The sequence below is a fragment of the Phaenicophaeus curvirostris genome, chromosome 7 (genome assembly GCF_032191515.1).
Source record: "Phaenicophaeus curvirostris isolate KB17595 chromosome 7, BPBGC_Pcur_1.0, whole genome shotgun sequence".
In the NCBI taxonomy this organism is placed as follows: domain Eukaryota; kingdom Metazoa; phylum Chordata; class Aves; order Cuculiformes; family Cuculidae; genus Phaenicophaeus; species Phaenicophaeus curvirostris.
Genome location: NC_091398.1, coordinates 20,319,367 through 20,337,076, shown reverse-complemented (window position 1 = coordinate 20,337,076; position 17,710 = coordinate 20,319,367). Strand labels below are relative to the sequence as shown.

General features: G+C 37.6%; 1 protein-coding gene across 1 annotated transcript in view; it reads right to left on the bottom strand.

Annotated features, from left to right (window-relative positions):
• SLC25A12 (solute carrier family 25 member 12) overlaps window positions 1-17,710 on the bottom strand; it is a 49,482-nt gene that overhangs the window by 5,250 nt on the left and 26,522 nt on the right. The window contains exons 10-14 of the mRNA XM_069861137.1: window positions 13,341-13,425; window positions 12,716-12,874; window positions 9,467-9,519; window positions 9,194-9,274; window positions 698-838 (exon numbers count right to left, since the gene is read on the bottom strand). Coding sequence (XP_069717238.1) covers window positions 698-838; window positions 9,194-9,274; window positions 9,467-9,519; window positions 12,716-12,874; window positions 13,341-13,425 — 519 coding nt within the window. The remainder of the gene's footprint in view (window positions 1-697; window positions 839-9,193; window positions 9,275-9,466; window positions 9,520-12,715; window positions 12,875-13,340; window positions 13,426-17,710) is intronic.

The window sequence follows — 17,710 nt, the reverse complement described above, 5'->3', positions numbered from 1 at the left end:
GTCTTGTAAGTGCAGAGCAAATACAGCTGCTGAATTTACGCATCACCCCTTGCACTGGCAGAAGATACAGGAAGAAATACTTTTCCTTGTTTAAGAAAACTAATAGCTTCTGCTCCATTACATCTGATCTGTAATGATGGTAGTAAGTGTACCTGCAGGGAAGGAATCTGTTGACTGGCATTTTGCTGCAGTTCGGTATGGGCTTTTTTTCAGTGGAATTTGTTATTGACAAATCCCACCACTTAACTTCTTAAAAATCTGAATCCTACTAAACTCCACTACTGTTTCACTGCCATCAAATTATTAAGACAAAGAGAATATCCTGCTGCAAAGATAACAATAGAGACAACAGAGATTCAAAAAAAAAAGGTAAGAAAAATGCACAGGGAAAGCTAAAGAAACTTTTCACAAAACCCCACCAAATGAAATTATCAGTGCCAGAAGGCAGCAGGTCTGCAATATAGGACTCCCTGTAGATTGGTATAAAAGCCCAAAGGATAGAACAGGGGAGTATTTTTTTGTATCCCACTGCCATTAATATAGAAGTGGGTTTTCTTCAGTTTTCCACTGTGGAGCTGCCCTGCAGGAAGAGATTGGTTTTAAATTCAAAACATTTCTTTGTTTTTAACAGTTTTTGTTTCCACAGTATAAAAGTTTAACATAAAACGCTGAAGCCACTCAAAGCAGAGATACATACCTTATAAAGACCGAGAAGGCCTAAATCTTTTAGAACAGAGAGGGCACTGACTCTGGGTCCTGTAGTAATTTCTCCTGCTACCTGCAACCGAATCTTTACAATCTCCAGAGGATTAGTGAAGATGACCTGGGAAGCTCCTGCCTGTAAACCCAAAGGAGAAGAAAGTAAATTGCATTACTAGAGCATGTGGTGACAGGTTGACTTCTGCAAGGTGCTGGCTGCCTTCACTTCTCACTGCACCAGCTCATATTCTCATGTAAAAATGTATGAGAGAGATTTAATAAAGCACCTGTCTGGAAGTTAAAAGCCCCAAATCAGAAACTGTGGGTTTGTATGAATTCTTTTTTACGTTTATAGGTTTATATTCCACAGAGGTGGATTAATTCAGTTTGCCTCTGCTTCTCTCCTTGACATCACTTTCTAAAAGCCATGGCTGTGTTTAAAAGTTTAATAGATGTTACATGAAATACTAAACTAAAATAACCATTAGACTTGTGCTACTAGAGCATCAAGCACATATAAAGAAGACTTTATGTTTATTCAATAATAATCCATCACCAGTGGGCAGACGTGTTATTTGCATTTAGCGGTGATGCTGTTTAAAAGGTAAATTTGCATTTAATGGTGCAATTTTAAATAACTAGAAAAGGTGTTTAGAGCTTTGTTTAGCAGCCTTTAATTGTCCTAAGTGGAAACAAAATATAAAATTTAAATAGAAGAAGCAACATTTCAAAATATACTAGGTATTAATGGGAGTTGTGTCTCTCTCTGAGCTGAGTAGGATAGATTTACATGCAGGAAATTTTCTGTTAGTAGCGCTGAGGACTATCTTGTGTACTAAGCAGCAATAGTGGTGCAGAGCTGTTTCAGATTCTGCACTTTAACCCAGGACTTTCAAAGCACTGTGTTTCAAATTTGAGAGAGACTGAATCTGACAGTTCCATTTTAGACACATGTAAATCTAATTAAAATGACATGTTTAGATTTTTCCCCGGTTTACTGTAGTCACTACCACTCACTCCTGGAGAAGCTTCTCAATTTTACTAAGCTCTCTTTTTTCCCTCCCTCTTCCTAGACCACCTTTTCCATTTAAAAATTAAAACTACTTCCTTAACAGTTAGTCAACTACTTGAAAACAGCCAACTTTTTAAAAATAATTTCTTCCACAATTTAAAGCCCCTCTTAATGCTGATCTATTCATCCATCCCATCAAATTTTATTGAAGGAAAAAGATGCAGAACATCTGCAATTAAAGCTTTTTTCTCACTTCTAAATCGCCAAGGAAATAAACTCTCTTTGTGACAGTGAGGGGGGGGGTGTATGTGTGTGAAGGAAAATCAATAGTCTGCTACAGCACCTCCTGGACAGCAGGCACGGTGTGCTGTGCTAATTGATTCAGAACTAATGAATACTAATCCTTTCTGCCTAGAACACAATCTTCCTCTCTCTCGCAACAGACATAATAAACTTGAAATCAGCCCTGAAGCATGTCGTCCAAGTTGGTAACTTGAATTATTCTAGATTTCAGACAAAAGAACATTGCAAACCTGGGCAGCTCTTTTTGAGAATGACCAAGCACTCGGGGCATATCTACAGCATGAGGGGCATGAAGCATCAAATTCCTCGCTGACCAAGCACCCGATAGTTCACTGAACCTTTACCAAGCACACTGCCATCCTTTTATTGCAAGCTTAGTTTATTACTTCAGACATTATTGACATTTTAAATCACCATTGTTATGGCTTTACTAAAGCACCTTGACCCAAACAGTGGGAGATCAACCCCTGCTTTTGATTAATTATCTCCACTGTAGTAGCTACTTTTAACGCTTCCCACTCAAATAATCGGACTTGATTGATAATCTTCGTTTTATTCCCTCACTTCTTCATCTCTCTGAAAGAAAATCAAAGTCTACATTTTTGTGGGCATTTATTGCAACCATCAGGAAGATCATGAGAACTCCCAGACCAGCCAAACTGATTCCAGCTTCTCCGTTCTTTGGACTTACTGCACTGTGTTTACTCAGTCACCTGGCACCATTCATGTCCAAAGCCAGTCTTCTGGCTCTCTTTACTTCTCATCTCACCTTTTCCTTCCCCGTTCATACACACCTATGCATGTAAGATGAAACGGCTGTCCTGCCAGGCAAAGTTCCAATCCAAATAAAACTTACAAACTTCGCATCTGGCAAGTTCTGTTAAACAATAACTGATTTTTTTTGTATTGCATTAAAAACAGAAAACCAATTCCAAATGTTTATAAATCCCCTACATAATTTTTAAAACAATCGTGGTAGATAAAACATTAAGCAGATTGCTCCTGCTATATAATACAATGCAGCACACAAAAGAGTCAAGTAACTTTAAATGTAGACGCTAAGCTAGAAATTCATTCCAGCTACCGGCCTATTAAGTGCACATTCTTTGTTTACACATATATGTGAAATTTCATTTTTTATTTTTAATGTTATAAATCAGCACATCCTGCAGAGCAGCCAAAATAGCTCTTCCTATTTGCCTAACGCCCACCACAGAAACACAAATAGGCCAATTCGCAAACATTTCTATTTTCTATCCCGAATTCAATCTTCCTGCAATTAACATTCTCTTCTCCTAGGTGCACAACTGTCTTAACCTTCTGTTAAAATCAGCAACAGCCCCCTTCTGATAAAGAGATGAAAAGAGAAGGCTCTAAACACAACACATTTTAATAATTTAGTAGCAATACTAATTATATATACTACATTACAAATTGCATGTTGTTAATGCAGAATTATATATGATAATATTAATATTAAAACATGACTTGATGATCGAGTTATTGAGCAAAATAAAATATAATGAAAACCTTAACATATGCTTATATCATCAGCAGAAAACCATTTGAAAACTCTTTAATTACATTAACATTTTGAACACTGAGTATTTACAGTGTTGACAAACTTCTCAACGGGCGGCTTTCTCAAAAAGTGCTCTAACTGTCAAGCTGCTCAGCTAATGCTCCCTATTAGCAATATGTACTTCTGTCCAGCTCCTGACTTTTCATACAGTTGTTCTTGGAGCTCTGCAAACTTTTCTGCACAGTAGTGATCTGATTCACAGGGTGAAGCACTGAATTCACTGAAGCTGTGTGAATGAATTAGGTCCTCAGATGTGTCGCAAGTACAGATGAGACAAGCATTGGCTTTAATACAGAGCACCTAACACAAGAAAACTCACTTTCCCATTGTGGGTTTTTTTTTAATTAATGGAAGGGTTGCATTTGTTTATTTGTTTTTTTCTTTTGAAGTAAGCAGTTGCCTAACTATCCTGAAGAGCATGTGAGGTGGAGGAGAGAGCTGCCTGGGGAGCAGAGGAAGAGCGCTCCCCAGAAGAGGGTGCACAGGAGAATGAGACAAAGGATCTCCAAATAAAAATGAACTGGCAGCATGCAGGGTTACAATACAAATCTCCATGCTTCCGCGTAAATCATTGGCAATCATCATCATTCTTTTTCAAAGTATCTTACTTCAGCTGTCAGCCATCTGTGTTAAATACACGTGCACATGTACATACACATAGTGGTATACATTGCAGTCCTTGACTTCCTTTTGGAGAAGGTGCATTAAATCTAGTTTTTCCCCCCATAAAAATTTCCCTTCACACATAAATTACAACAGACACTTTAAAAAAGGTTGACAAATTTGTTTCTGAAGGGAGGTTATTCATACACATCAAAAATACCAGTAATAAAAGCTTCTACTTAACCTTAACGTCATGTAAAATAACTCTACAAGGAGCAAATAAAGGAACTAAATCTGACAGCAAAGGTTATGAGAGAAAAGATGTAGTCTGAGATCCCACAGCAAACGCCCCATGACATGCCAAAGGCTGAAGGAAATACACAAATGACCCTGCAACATGAGACCTCTTGCCCTTTCCAATTCCACCCCAGAGGCATCTGCTACAAAGGGGGAGAGGCCTGTTTCAAGCCCTTCCTTCCTTCCTTCCTTCCTTTTTGAAAGCACCACATCCTGGACCGCAACTATGTCCCATATAAGCAGCAAAAATAAGATGTTACTTGAAACAGTCTGGTTTAAAGACATCGTAAGAACTTGCCCTTCTTTCTCAAGGCAAAGCTGTCACTGTTCATGCACCTACCATAATCTTGCTGTCTCTTTTACTAAACAATACTTTTCTCCCTAACTTTAAACATACGAAATCAAGGTCAAGTAGTAAAGTCTAACCCTGCTTATTACTTTATGGGTTTGATACACATTAATAGAAGCAGAGTATTATCAAGATTTTAAAGGAAAAGTACTGACAGCTATAATTCTATGGGTTTGTGTTTGTTAAATAAAAAGTTATGATTTTAATTTTTTTTCTAAAGTAAATATTTGACCCATTCCTATTTGTCTGACTAGCCTATATACATGTTTGTGTGTTTGTATGCACATATAAATACACATGAAAATTCTTTTTATAAATAAGCCAAATATTTAGTCTAAAGCTTACATTTAATGTATAAATATATAAGGGATTTTGAATTGGAGGTAAATCTGGATTTATATGTATATGCATGTGCTTATATCATCACCCCCTAATGATCAACAGATGCATTGCCTACACCTCCAAGAAGGGTTCTTAGACCCTCTCTGGCACCCCACATCCTCTTCCTCCCTGCAGCGCAAATCGGAAACATCTTTCTGATGAAACAGGATTCATTCATTTAAAATGCTAAAAGCACCATGCACACTGCATTGATGGGAAGAATTCATTTTTTCCCAGTGTAACTCATAGGAATTATACCTTAAAATCACAGCATCTTTGTCTACTGTGACAGCACTTATGAATCATTTACATGGCATTAGATGTCTGCTTCAATATCGCCTCCCAACTGAGGATGAGCACTCGCCCTACAGCTCCTTGCCCTTCACAATGTACTCCCATGTGTCACGTGTGTTAAGTTCCTCTGAGAAGCCCTGTCCATATCAGGTGTGTGCTCTCTGCTTCCCCAGACGCTGTTGGGATACAGCAAAGCACTGCCGATGCCTCACGCAGTCCCCCTGCGACTCAAAGCTAACGGTAGCTGAAAAATCCAAACGCGAAGGGAGTGCAAGCTAATCACTGAATTACAATGAAGTGTAATTCAATTAATTACAGTAACGGTAGGGAAAGAAATTGTTTGCTTTGACCCTGTATAAGCGTGGATGGTGCTGTTGATCATTAACAAACCAGCATGCTCTCGGGAAGGCAGGAAGATTGGAGATCAGTTTCATCCACCAGGGACTGGAGCCCTTTCATTGACAGGTATGACCTGACCGCTGTAACTGGGCTGCCCCGTGGAGCTGTTCTGCAGATTTCAAATATAGCTACAGCTTGGAAGCAGCTGGGAATATCTGGGCTCAGGCCGAGCAGACCCTACACTTTCCAATGACATTTACATTGCCCAGCGGCTAGCAGGTAGGTTTCAAGGAGCACAGGGCACAGGCTGCCTGCGGGAGGTCCCTGCCCTGCGGTAAGGAAGGAAAGAAGACAGACAGGCAGCTGACCATACAAACAGGCCACCGCATAGGCACATGTCCATGTTAGCAGCTACAACGAAGACATTTCCTTTTACTGGGAACAGGGGCATATTCCATAACCTTACAGGAGCTGAGACTAATTGGAGCCTTGAGAAGAAAGACTCTGGTCAAAGAGATGCTGTCTCTTGGAGAGACTGTTTCTGGAGGAGGCGCATGCCTGCAGGTAGTCCCTCTGCTGACAGTACAGCACTTCTTGCAGACACTCCAGAGCTATTCAGCCTATAGAGGTTCCCTTGAATCACTGCTCTCTTAATGTCAAAGGTTTCACCTGTACTCATGTGCGGATTTTAGAAGATTGTAACACTTTATACAGGCTTTGATACGGCAGCACCATCCAGAGAGGAGAATTCCCTTGGTCTGCTGGAGCCTTTCCCAAGCATTCCTCAAGCATTTTTTTTTGTCCCTGGTTGAGGACTCTGGTGTGCATAATGTGCCTTTGTACGGCTTGCAAGAAGGTGAGCTGTCTTCAAAGGGTAGGAAGGTCTCTGCTGCAAACAGCTGAAAACAAGGCTCGCTCACCTTGCTCATCCACTACTAGTTCCATACCAGAAATGGTGAAAAAGTGCATTATTCCTGTTAATCAGAAGGTTCAACACTAAACACAGGCAAGTGATGGTCAGAGATAGTAATTAGTACATGGCCGAGAACTAGATACAAGAGTAATGCTTTTTCTTCTGATGTTACAACAAGATGAAAAATGTGTTTTGAATTTAGCTTATATTTGCAGAGTATTAGCAAAATGTTTATGTGTCAAACAAAGAAAAGCCACAAATAACAAGTTACCCAAATTCAGAGGCTAAAAATAATTTTGGCATATAAAAACCCCAAACAGTCGCACAGTTTCCCATCATTTTGTACTAACACAGAGAGAAGGAATAGAATGAGGGACAAAATGAATAAGAAAGGTAGCATCACCCAAACAGAAAGTCTTGCATGCCCCTGCACGTAGAAATGGACTAGACGTGCTTGTGGCACTTCCTTTGATGTAACTGTTGATTATGTCTCACAACATTTTGTAAAAAACCAGTACACAACGAACACCAGAAGGGCAAAGATCAACACTGTTTCCAGCAAGTCAACATAGAAAAGAGCTGTCACAATGAGGATGAAAAGGACTGAGGATGAGAAAGACTAACATACCATCTTGCTACTGCTTTAGTAAACTTTCAAATTTTTGAAATAAACTTTACAGACTTGCTAATAAAAATTCTGGTATTTAGGAAGAAGTGAAATTGCTAAAATGAAACTAACCTGCAGTACAGACAGAAAAGTCAGCAACTGGTAAGATAGGAGATGATCCAGAGGAGGCTCCAAAGAATCAAACAACCCCGAGAGTGCTAAACTGTGGTCAACTCCTCTCCTACAATGGCCAACTTTGTTTAAAATTCTCCCAGACTGAATGAGATAATACTGATCTTGAAAAAAGTGGTGAGAATATCAGCTAGAACAGTCAGACAGAAGGAAGGGTTGTCTTTGGATGGATTATAAATTTATTCTACTTCACAGAAACATCCAAATTTCTGAAAGCTTATCTGAAACTCAGATTTCTCCCCAAGTTTTGATTGTTCACTGAACTAAGACAATAAAATTATTTTGAAAAAGGAGTGGCTAAAATATAGGCTAATATCAGGAATTGGAAGAGCCTCTAATGTAGACTGAATGTAATATTCTACATTTTGGTACAAAAGAATAAAATAATAAAACTGATTATCAGATATTTGATTTTAATTATGAATTTAAGCACAGCACAGAGAAAAATACTACTGAATTTTATTCCCTTCTGTTATAAATTACCTGTATGTGCTTTCTGTGTTATTGAGCTTTCCAGAAAAAGGTTAGTCTTTTGCTAGCTTTGCATCACAGCTGCTTTCTCACATTTCTCAGAAAATAAACTTTGTACACTGACAGGTGAAGACTCAAGCATGTACCAGGCTGCCAAATTCAATCAGCCAGAACTATAAGCAGCCTCCCTTCAGGGCTGCTTCTTTGAATTAAAAGTTTGCAGAGGTCAACAACCTTTCTGCCCCAGGTTTTGTTGTACACTGAGGAGGTTCTATACCAGCCTGTCAGCCTACTCAACTGGAAGTTATTAGTGTTCTCAGCTACAAAAGAAACCTAACTAAAGCCTTAAACATTTTATAGGGTTAACAACTGTTGGGAAATACCATAAATGAAATTAGCCATTGTGCAAATAACAATAAAAAAATCTATCAATATCAATTAAAACTATTTACAGAATGCTAAGAAATCTGCTGAATTACAGCCCTCAATCCCCACGAAAACACAATTTGGTTTTGAGTGGTATTTAGATGATGGATGTAGTTAGCATCTGGAGTAATGCAATTACATTTTATATGAAGTCATTTAAACAGAAAATTCACTCACACTTGTTACCTGAAAGATAAGACTATACCATTCAGGTTTTCCAGGTTTTCATAAACAGAAAAAAATCATATATACCAAGTTGAAGAGTATGTTTCCTTTCCTCATTAAAATCTTCAGCAAGAAATTTTTTAAACTGTCCTAGCTCCACACCCCTCACCGAAGAAAACTCAAACATCACTTCTGTAATCCATTGTCAAGGACTACCTATACCTTTCCGAACTAACCACGAATGCCAGCCTGGGCAAAAGTAAGGAAAGGGAGAAAAAACACCTTCACGTTAGCCTGTTATGAGTAAAATCACTCCTGCAACCAGAAGTTAGAAACTGGGCCAAAGGAAGTTGTGCAAGCATGGAAATCCACGGGAAATCAACTCAGAAGTACACAAAGCTTTTCAAGCAGAAAAAGTACTTTTTCTAAGTTCTTGTGTCTGGGAGGAAAAAAACTCAGTTCTGTTCAAATCGACAAAGCACACCCATTAACTGTCATTCCAACTATACCGCACGTGACTAAAAATCAATTGTTCCTAGGAATACAGGAGAGATACTTACACAGCCTCCAGCAAGGACCTCTGCGGGAAGTGGAATGGAACCATCTCTCTTAGTAAATTTGTCTCTGACAAAGTCATTAACCTAATAAAGATACAATACATTACACACAATTTTAAGTTCTTTTTCCTCCTTATTAACATATATCAAGTACATCCATAACCATACATATTAGAGCGCTTGTAAGTGGTCACCTTTCACACATTTTAGGAAATCAATCCTGTGTATGTTAACAAACAAAAGGATGCCAGGGGGAAAAAAAGAAACCATACGTACAGTTAGCTTAATAGCCTTTTCTGGAGCAACACCTATCAGCTGTGGTAACAAGCCTATAGAAACAAAGACATCATAAGGCAACATTACCCTCCTAATACAGAAAATGGTATTTTATAAGAGCTCTACAGAAATGCCTGTCTGCCCATGGGATATCCTGTGAGGTGGGGGGCATTTTTTATACGACACTGCTAGCACACTGCATATGCATACTAATACAATTTTATATTAAGGTTTCTGTTGAAAATGGTAATGAAAAGGGTGACCCGATCTGCCTTCCACAACCAAGTTAAGGCTGATGCTATTGGTACACAGAAGGAAAAAAAAGGGTCAGGACTGAATATACACCTTGGATATGTCTATGACATAAAAGTTCATTTGATTTTTCTAGTTCCTTAATATAATTCTCACATAAAGCTTGCAATTAAATTTTTAAAATAAGAGAGCAATTGTTAAACATACCCATGACTATGATAAATTATCAGCTTACTTCTACTTGACTCACTAACCTGAGTTTTCCAAGGGCTCCAGTCAACTCAGGATATGAAGGATTTTCTCTTGTTCAGTCCAACATGGTAGCCTGAACTTCTTTAAACCCTATTACTATTAAGTATCTTTTATCTCACCAAGTGGAAGCATTAGCGTACAGAAACCAATTTGCAGAAGGCCCTTGCTCCTGGAAAATAGCTACTATCAAAATGAACTACCATTTGACAAAAGCACATACACTTTTCTAGGAACTAATAGGTTTAAGAAAAAAATCAGTAGATGGCAGTCTTAACTTCCTAACATACAAGATTACAGCAGTATGTTATTTTTAAATCCATTTTCTCCACAGTCGTTTTGGCATATATAGAGATTATAAAACTTTAAAGGCTTACTTTTATTACAAGTAGTCAATTCCTAATGCCATTCCATGTTTAGGGAATATCAATTTGTCAAAAGTGTTTGCTAGTTAACTAATAAAAAAACTTATGCTAATTATACCTAATATCAGATAACAGCAACAAAACTATATCAATGCAGCTTTCCACTATCCATTAACTGAAAATAGCTAAAACTTCATAAAGGATATTCAAAATTCCCAAAAGTACTTTGACTGTAGAATTTTTATACTACTTCCTTAAAAGGAAGCTTAAAGCAAACGTACCTAAGTAGAAAGTGCAGCAGATAATATATGCAGTGTAGTGTTTTCTTCCAACATAGTACTTTCTATGCGACTTACAGACATACTATGCTGAGGAAAGGTAGTTATTAAATACAAAGAAAGGTTGACAACAACAAAAAGAAATGCCACCCTCCCAGCCTGAATCTCTGATCTACCATGAAAAGAAAATCCAGCTCTGCAGTGCCTACATTTTAAAAACCCAAAACTACCAGACAAAACACCATAAGACAATCCCCCCCTCCTTTTACGCAGCTGAACTTGTTGGGTGCACACATTTGGTGTGCCAGAGAACATGGGACCCTGCGTGGTCTAGTGAGGGACTTCAGAAGACACTTCATTAGTCCTGAAGCTGCATTCGAAAGCGTCACAATTTCCTTGACCATAAATTGTCAGTTTTATTTAAAAATACGAAATTTCCAGTATGCGCTCAGATCTACTTTTTAAACTGTGGCAAACAATTACATTGTGCCGCTATATTACAATACAATTTAGGATAATCCAGCTCAGGAATATTAAGAACCCAGTAACACACCCGAAGTCAAATCCACAAATGTTTCTGTTTAGTTTAACATCCTTCCACAGATCATCTAATTCATTCTGTCCAAGGCCTTAGTAACACGCTGACCATTAAATGTAAGATTTTCAAAACAACTACGTGAACTTCTTATGCCAGACAATCTTAAAGACAATTATTAGGTAGACTATTAAGAAGTTCAATAAGCTGACATTCTTTCAAACAAGCACATTTTTTCTCAAGTGTAAAGCATTGCTTTTAACTCATCAATGGAACTATCATTGATTTCAAAGTGTTTGAGAAAGGTTAGAAAACAAAACTAAAAATAAGAAATGATCAGTTCTAGAAGCTGCGATGCAATCCTATGTGTTTAGGGGGTGGGAAGAGGAAGAAAACGGCACTGTAGAAACTCAAAGAGTGTTTGGTTTTGTAAGATTTAGTAACAAAAGGAAAACAATTTACCAGTAAGACTTAATTTAGGGAGATTACAGCTATTTCATTAACACTTTCACTGACATATCCCTCCCTCTACTCACTTGCAGAGCAAAATCTTGCAAGATTACAAAAAAACTCATTAGCCAGAATCCACAGATTCTCACATGCAAAAAACTTTTCAGATATGCCCTTAAATGACACTGTCCAACATCTTCATTGACAGAACACACCACAAAGCAGAAAAAAAGGCTGTGACCATCACAGAGGTGACTAAAAAAAGAGCGTGCCAGTTCATAAATATCTTACTGATCCTTACGAAAACCATGCACTTCATTAAGTTATGTGAAACAACAACTAAAAATAGAAAATTCAACTAAATATCAATTTCAGAGAAGTGGCTAGCATGCACCCTCTATGTAAGTCACCTTACTGATGTGAAAAAAAACCTTTCAGAATCTTCCAAGCTAAAACAAGATATAAGATAGCTTTCAGTCTAACTGATAAAACTGATAAAAAATTGCTTTGAATTTTTAACCTGTATTTCAGAGGAGGGCTTTTTCTTTTTTTTCTTTTATTACAACTTTTATGAGTTCCATTGCTTTTTGTAAGTAAGACAGTGCAACATAATACAACAGCAGGATGTGATTTCTTGTTCATGGGATAAAATCATAAAACAAGTCCCACTACCTGCAAAACTATAAGGCATAACATCTGGCATCCAGTTTAATAGATACATTTCAAAATTACTGTCTTTCACCTCTTTTAACAAAAAACATTTGCAGCAAGATGGGTCTTTGTTCCACAGACACTCATCTGCTCCTGATGGTTGCCCCCAGCCAAAAGTTACAATCCTCAGTCTCTGAGATAACAACCACTTCCACAACACTCACACCCCAGAAATCAGGACTTCAAACCACCTAAGCAGCAAGAAGCAAATCAGTAACAACAAAAATATGCCTAGGGTTAACCAGCATTTTTTATGATGAAAGGTAAGATAAATACTCAGCTCTACGAAACAGAAGCAATATTGTATATATCAGGTTTCCTCATTTTCCCATAAAAAACTAGCTGTTGAGATATGGAAAAAAAGCAGAAAATCCTTGACTCAGTACATATGTATTTTTTATTCACTTACCTCTGTAAAGACCAAAAAAGCCTTCAAACCGCAAAACTTTTTTAAAGCAGTCAAAGCTGTTTTTATACATCAACTCTCCTACAACTGAACCGGAGGAGCGCTGATTCTGCATACGAGTTTTCACCAGGTCTATGGGATATACTGCAGTGGCACCAACAGCTGCGAGAAAGCATTTGAAGTATTATTTCTGCAACATCCTTGTTGCTGTAGTATATAATTGTTATGATAATTTTCTACATTTATTTATACATAAAGAATACAAAGCTCTAAGATCTCCAATGCGCTGGAATTAAAAAAGGACAGTGCTGAAAGTCTAGAAAAAATTCTAAAGGAGAATGGATTGCACTATTACATAAAACAAGGTGCGTAGAACAAAGAAAACCAATCTGAATTACGAATAGGGAGGCAGAGTTACTGTTACTGAGGCAGAGTTTCAGCAGACTGTGGAAGGATATTAGAACAGAATAGATAAGGAATGAAAGGGAATGGCACAACCAAAGGTGCTTCCACCTCCAACTCTTCACATGTATAACCAAGAAATGCACCCTAGGTGAGACCAAGCAGGCTGGCATGACAGTGTTAAACTAACCCAAGCTTGAAAACAGAAACCAGAAATATTACTCACCTCCAGCAATTGAGCCCAAAGTGAACCTGTAAGCTGACTCAGCTACCTGGAGCCAGATAGGCCTGCCTAACTCTCCATAAGATTGCTGTGAGGAAGAGAAAAGGAAAAAAAATGCTTAAAATCTGCATGGGAAAACAAAGATGTCTGTGAACTGACTTTGATGACATTACAGAAAGAATCTGATAAAAATTGGTAGCTTTATTTTATGAAGAAAAAAAAAAGAGAAATTACTGTATAACCTCCACTGTGATGAATGAATAAAGCACATTTTTCAAATATTCCTTTCAGAAAATATTCTTCCTTACCCATTCCTACTATAACTGAAACAACTATGGTCACAAAAAAGTAGACAAAGTCAAATCAACTTTGTTACTTTTCATTCTGTTGCCTTTGACTTTGTAAGGCATGGAACTTTCTCTTGGCTCAAATATAACCCAATATCTCAAAAGGAATTCAGTATCTCACAGACAGCATCTTCCAGCACGGGATGTATTTTAACATTACCTATACATTAATACATAGCATAAGGATGACATTTCATGCCTTCAAAACAAGGATAAAGTCAATTATTCCCCAAAGTATTCTCCGCAAGACTTTTTCAGGCAGTTGGTAATTTACAGACACAATGATGACCACACTCACTTCAACCACATATGCTACCACAAATTTATCAGTGTTTTAAATAAATACAAGACTGCGCAGAAAATATTTGCAAAGACTCATATTATTAGATGGTTATCAGAAACAAGGTAACTGGTAAACAAGATGTAAAGGTTCATAAACTTGCATTATGAAGTATGCAAAATGGGCCATAAATAAGAGGATAAGAGAAGAATTTACAGTATGTAGTATAATCTGTCTAGGTTACTTAAGTGGCCAAGATAGTGACTGTTAAATTCCATATTAAAGGAGGTACTAAAGCCCATCTCCCAAATACAAACCCATTTTGCTTAGAAGCCCCCGTATTGTTAGCAGATGTGCTCCTAACAGCACAGCTGGAATGTATATAGACCTCAGACTGCTACAGGAGCCTTTGCTCTGGTGCGTATTATGAGTTCTCCACCAAGATTACCACATGCACGTTTCACAGCTAACTCACCAAACATTCAGCTTACTGAAGCTCTGGGAAGTGGAATATCCACAGAAAGACAGCATGTGCCTCACTGTTAGCTACTGTGATTGGATTATGTTGCATGTACAAAGACCTGACTCTGCTGCATAAAGTTGTACCGTACACGCACAACATAGGACAAAAGCCTATGAGATTAAGATGGGATCACTACCTACAAAAACCACCAATTATATTTTATACATTTTTCCCACACAAGAAAAAGATATGGCTACCACCATTTCCTTCCACAAGACTTCTCCCTCCCCCAACAATGCAGCTTAACAGAGAAGAACAGAGAAATTCTGGATAGCATCAAAATGCTAAACTGCACATATGGACCAGCATAAAAAAAGCATAGATCAAACATATTGCCTTTACAAACAAATAGAATCAATACAGAGATATCACTTTTGATTAATGTAAATAAAAGACACGTGAAACAATACCGCCCCAAAAAGGCTTAGAAACAGAACTGGTTCTTCATTTGACAAAAATTTTCTCTTAATGTAGCACATCTACTTCCTTTTAGCTGTTTTAAGGTCATTCATTTTCTTCTAAGCTCCAGAGTTATTATCAAAATCCAGTCATTACATTCAGACATAAATCGTAACGAACATGCCATTGGATGTTAAAAATCGAATTCTTTGCGAAGGAAATGGTACATTTATATTATTAAATAAGTGTCCACAAAGTTTGCAGTTTACTTGTGTGTTCAGATAGATATGTAAATGAATGTAATTAATGCTATAGCTTTCAAATCATGAATATTTATAAACAGAAAATTACTGTAGCTGTCATCTTCATAGGATATTCAGCTGCTAGGCTTTAAGAGAATCTTACACAATGAAACAATTGACAATAAAGTAAACATGGTTGAAAGCAGGCTAATTTCCATCTCCACCAAATCTAAGAAGATAGACTAAGTTTATGTAAAAATTTAGATTTTCCTTTAAGAAGGAATTTTAAAATCCCATAAAAGTGGTTACAGATTTGTTTTCACTTTCCAGGGACAGCTGGACACCACTGGGATGATATTCTTTCTTCCAAAGGGAAGAATTTTATCAATACAGCTAACCTAGGATATTTTATCAATAAAGTTTACCTATGATAGGATCTAGTAAAAGACTGTTCCTCATAAAACAAACAAACAAAAAAAAAGACTTTGCTTTCTGCTGTGCTTTCTTCACAAAGAATGTAAAATAGGATGAAAATACAATGTATTACTCCAAAAGTGTAGAGTATATTCTGTTCTAGTAATGCGTGAAACTTTAATCAATGAGTTCATTTGTAACAGTATCAAGCTACAAAGGTAATTATGAGGTGTAAAACACAGCAAGCTAATATCCTGTCTACTCAGAAAGGTGAGTGCCACAAAGACTAGTTAAAAAAAAAGTTGGCAGTTCAGAATCATCAAAACGTCATCAAAAATATTTCTTATTAGTACGGATAAACATTGTCTACACATTTCTGTGTCAATCCATTCCATCATTCTTGTCTTGAGGAACTCAGGAGGCTGTTACCATTAAGTAGGTTTTGGACTCTTATTTCATTAGCTCAGACATGCCTAATCACCTGAGGACCGCAGACAGGTAACAATAAGAACAGATCAGACACTGAGTTCCAGACAAATTTGTTCTAAAGAGAACTGAATGATCAAATCCACCTGTAATAACGGAGACCAAAAGATCGTCTAAGTCCCACATATTGGGACTTGGACTTGCTGTATTCTGCGTAGGACAATTTTTCACCCATAGCAGTTGAACTAACACTAGATCTTGTAGTGGATATAACTGCTTAAAGGAACCTCTTTGGAATATGCATAAAAAGTGAGCTGAGAAGTAAAACGCTTCATAAATGCAAGCTTTCATTTTCAGAGAGACTCCTAAGACCTCTCATTCACTGGCAAACACCGGACATTCACGTGGTGAACAAGGCACAGGTGAATTTGTCACTGTATTTCAGACAACCTGCAGCAGTACTGTCACTGGCATCACAGGGGAGAGAACCTGAATTCCACTTTATGGAAGACAGTGTGACTTGCAATGGCCGACAAAGTTATTAGTGCCAGCTGCATCATCTCCTGCCTCAACATCCCAGATGGCTGAGCTATTGGGAATCAGTTGCTGAATCACTGCAATTCAGGAGCAGCGTTTTAATGCAACTCATTGTAAGATGTAGCTGCTCAGCTGCTGATTCCTAAGCAACTCAGCTGTTTGCGTGGCAAGCAAGGTGTGGGCAGCTGGGAGCAGAACCTGACCCAAGCCGGGCTATGCCCGCTTCGGAATCAGAGCCCTTGGATGTCTTGATAGGGACCCCATAAACTCTTAACACAGACTGAAAGAGAGAGAATTGAAGATAAGAAGATGGGAACCTTCAGGATGACAAACTATGTTTATCTACTGACTACACAAAGATGTATTTAGTCAGAACTGCGGGATATGCTCATACAGGATCTAAAGAATTAGTTATCCTACTTCACTTTTATATTACAGAGAGAAAGAGGATGTGAAGACGTCCTTGGAGCAAAATGCATTTGTTCAGATGAATCCAAATGTATTTTCTTGTAAAGCTTATTCAAGAATGTACAGCTCTGTGTGGAACTGTCATTTCTCATTAATTTCTAACAGTACAAATAAATAAAAGATTGAATATCAGAAGCTTTTAAGATCAGATGGCATTTTTTTTGTTTTGCATAATAAACACTGATGTGCAACTGGCCTATGTATTTTATGATTATGCAGCCATGGAATTCACCACGTATCCTTGTCTTCCTTGCTGAATCTGCTGTGTAACCATTTCAAGGATTTTCTTGGGTGCGTTATTATCTTTAAGCTATAAGCAGTTGAATTAATTCCTCCTGAACCACTCTCATGAGAGCAGTCTCCTACAAAATGCTCCAGAAAAAAAAGATTTCCCTAGAATATATCTGGAATGGGATGGAATAGAATATTTCTGTTAGCAACACAGTAGATGCCCCATTATGTTGTGAGCTTCAATATTAGCATTACTTCAGATTCAATCTAAGAGGAAGGTTAAGGTACAATTTAATTCACAATTAATTCACGATATTAGACAGATCTGCTTGCAAAAGAAAACCTCTCAGATTATATGTTGAACTAAAAATACAATGAAGATAAGCTCCCAAAATCTAGATTTATTTTTAACACAAACTTGCAAGCTCTGCTCCTGAAAGTGAGAAGTAGGGTACCCAGCGACTGTGGCGGGAAGTCAAAACATAAAGCTAAACACCTGCATTTCT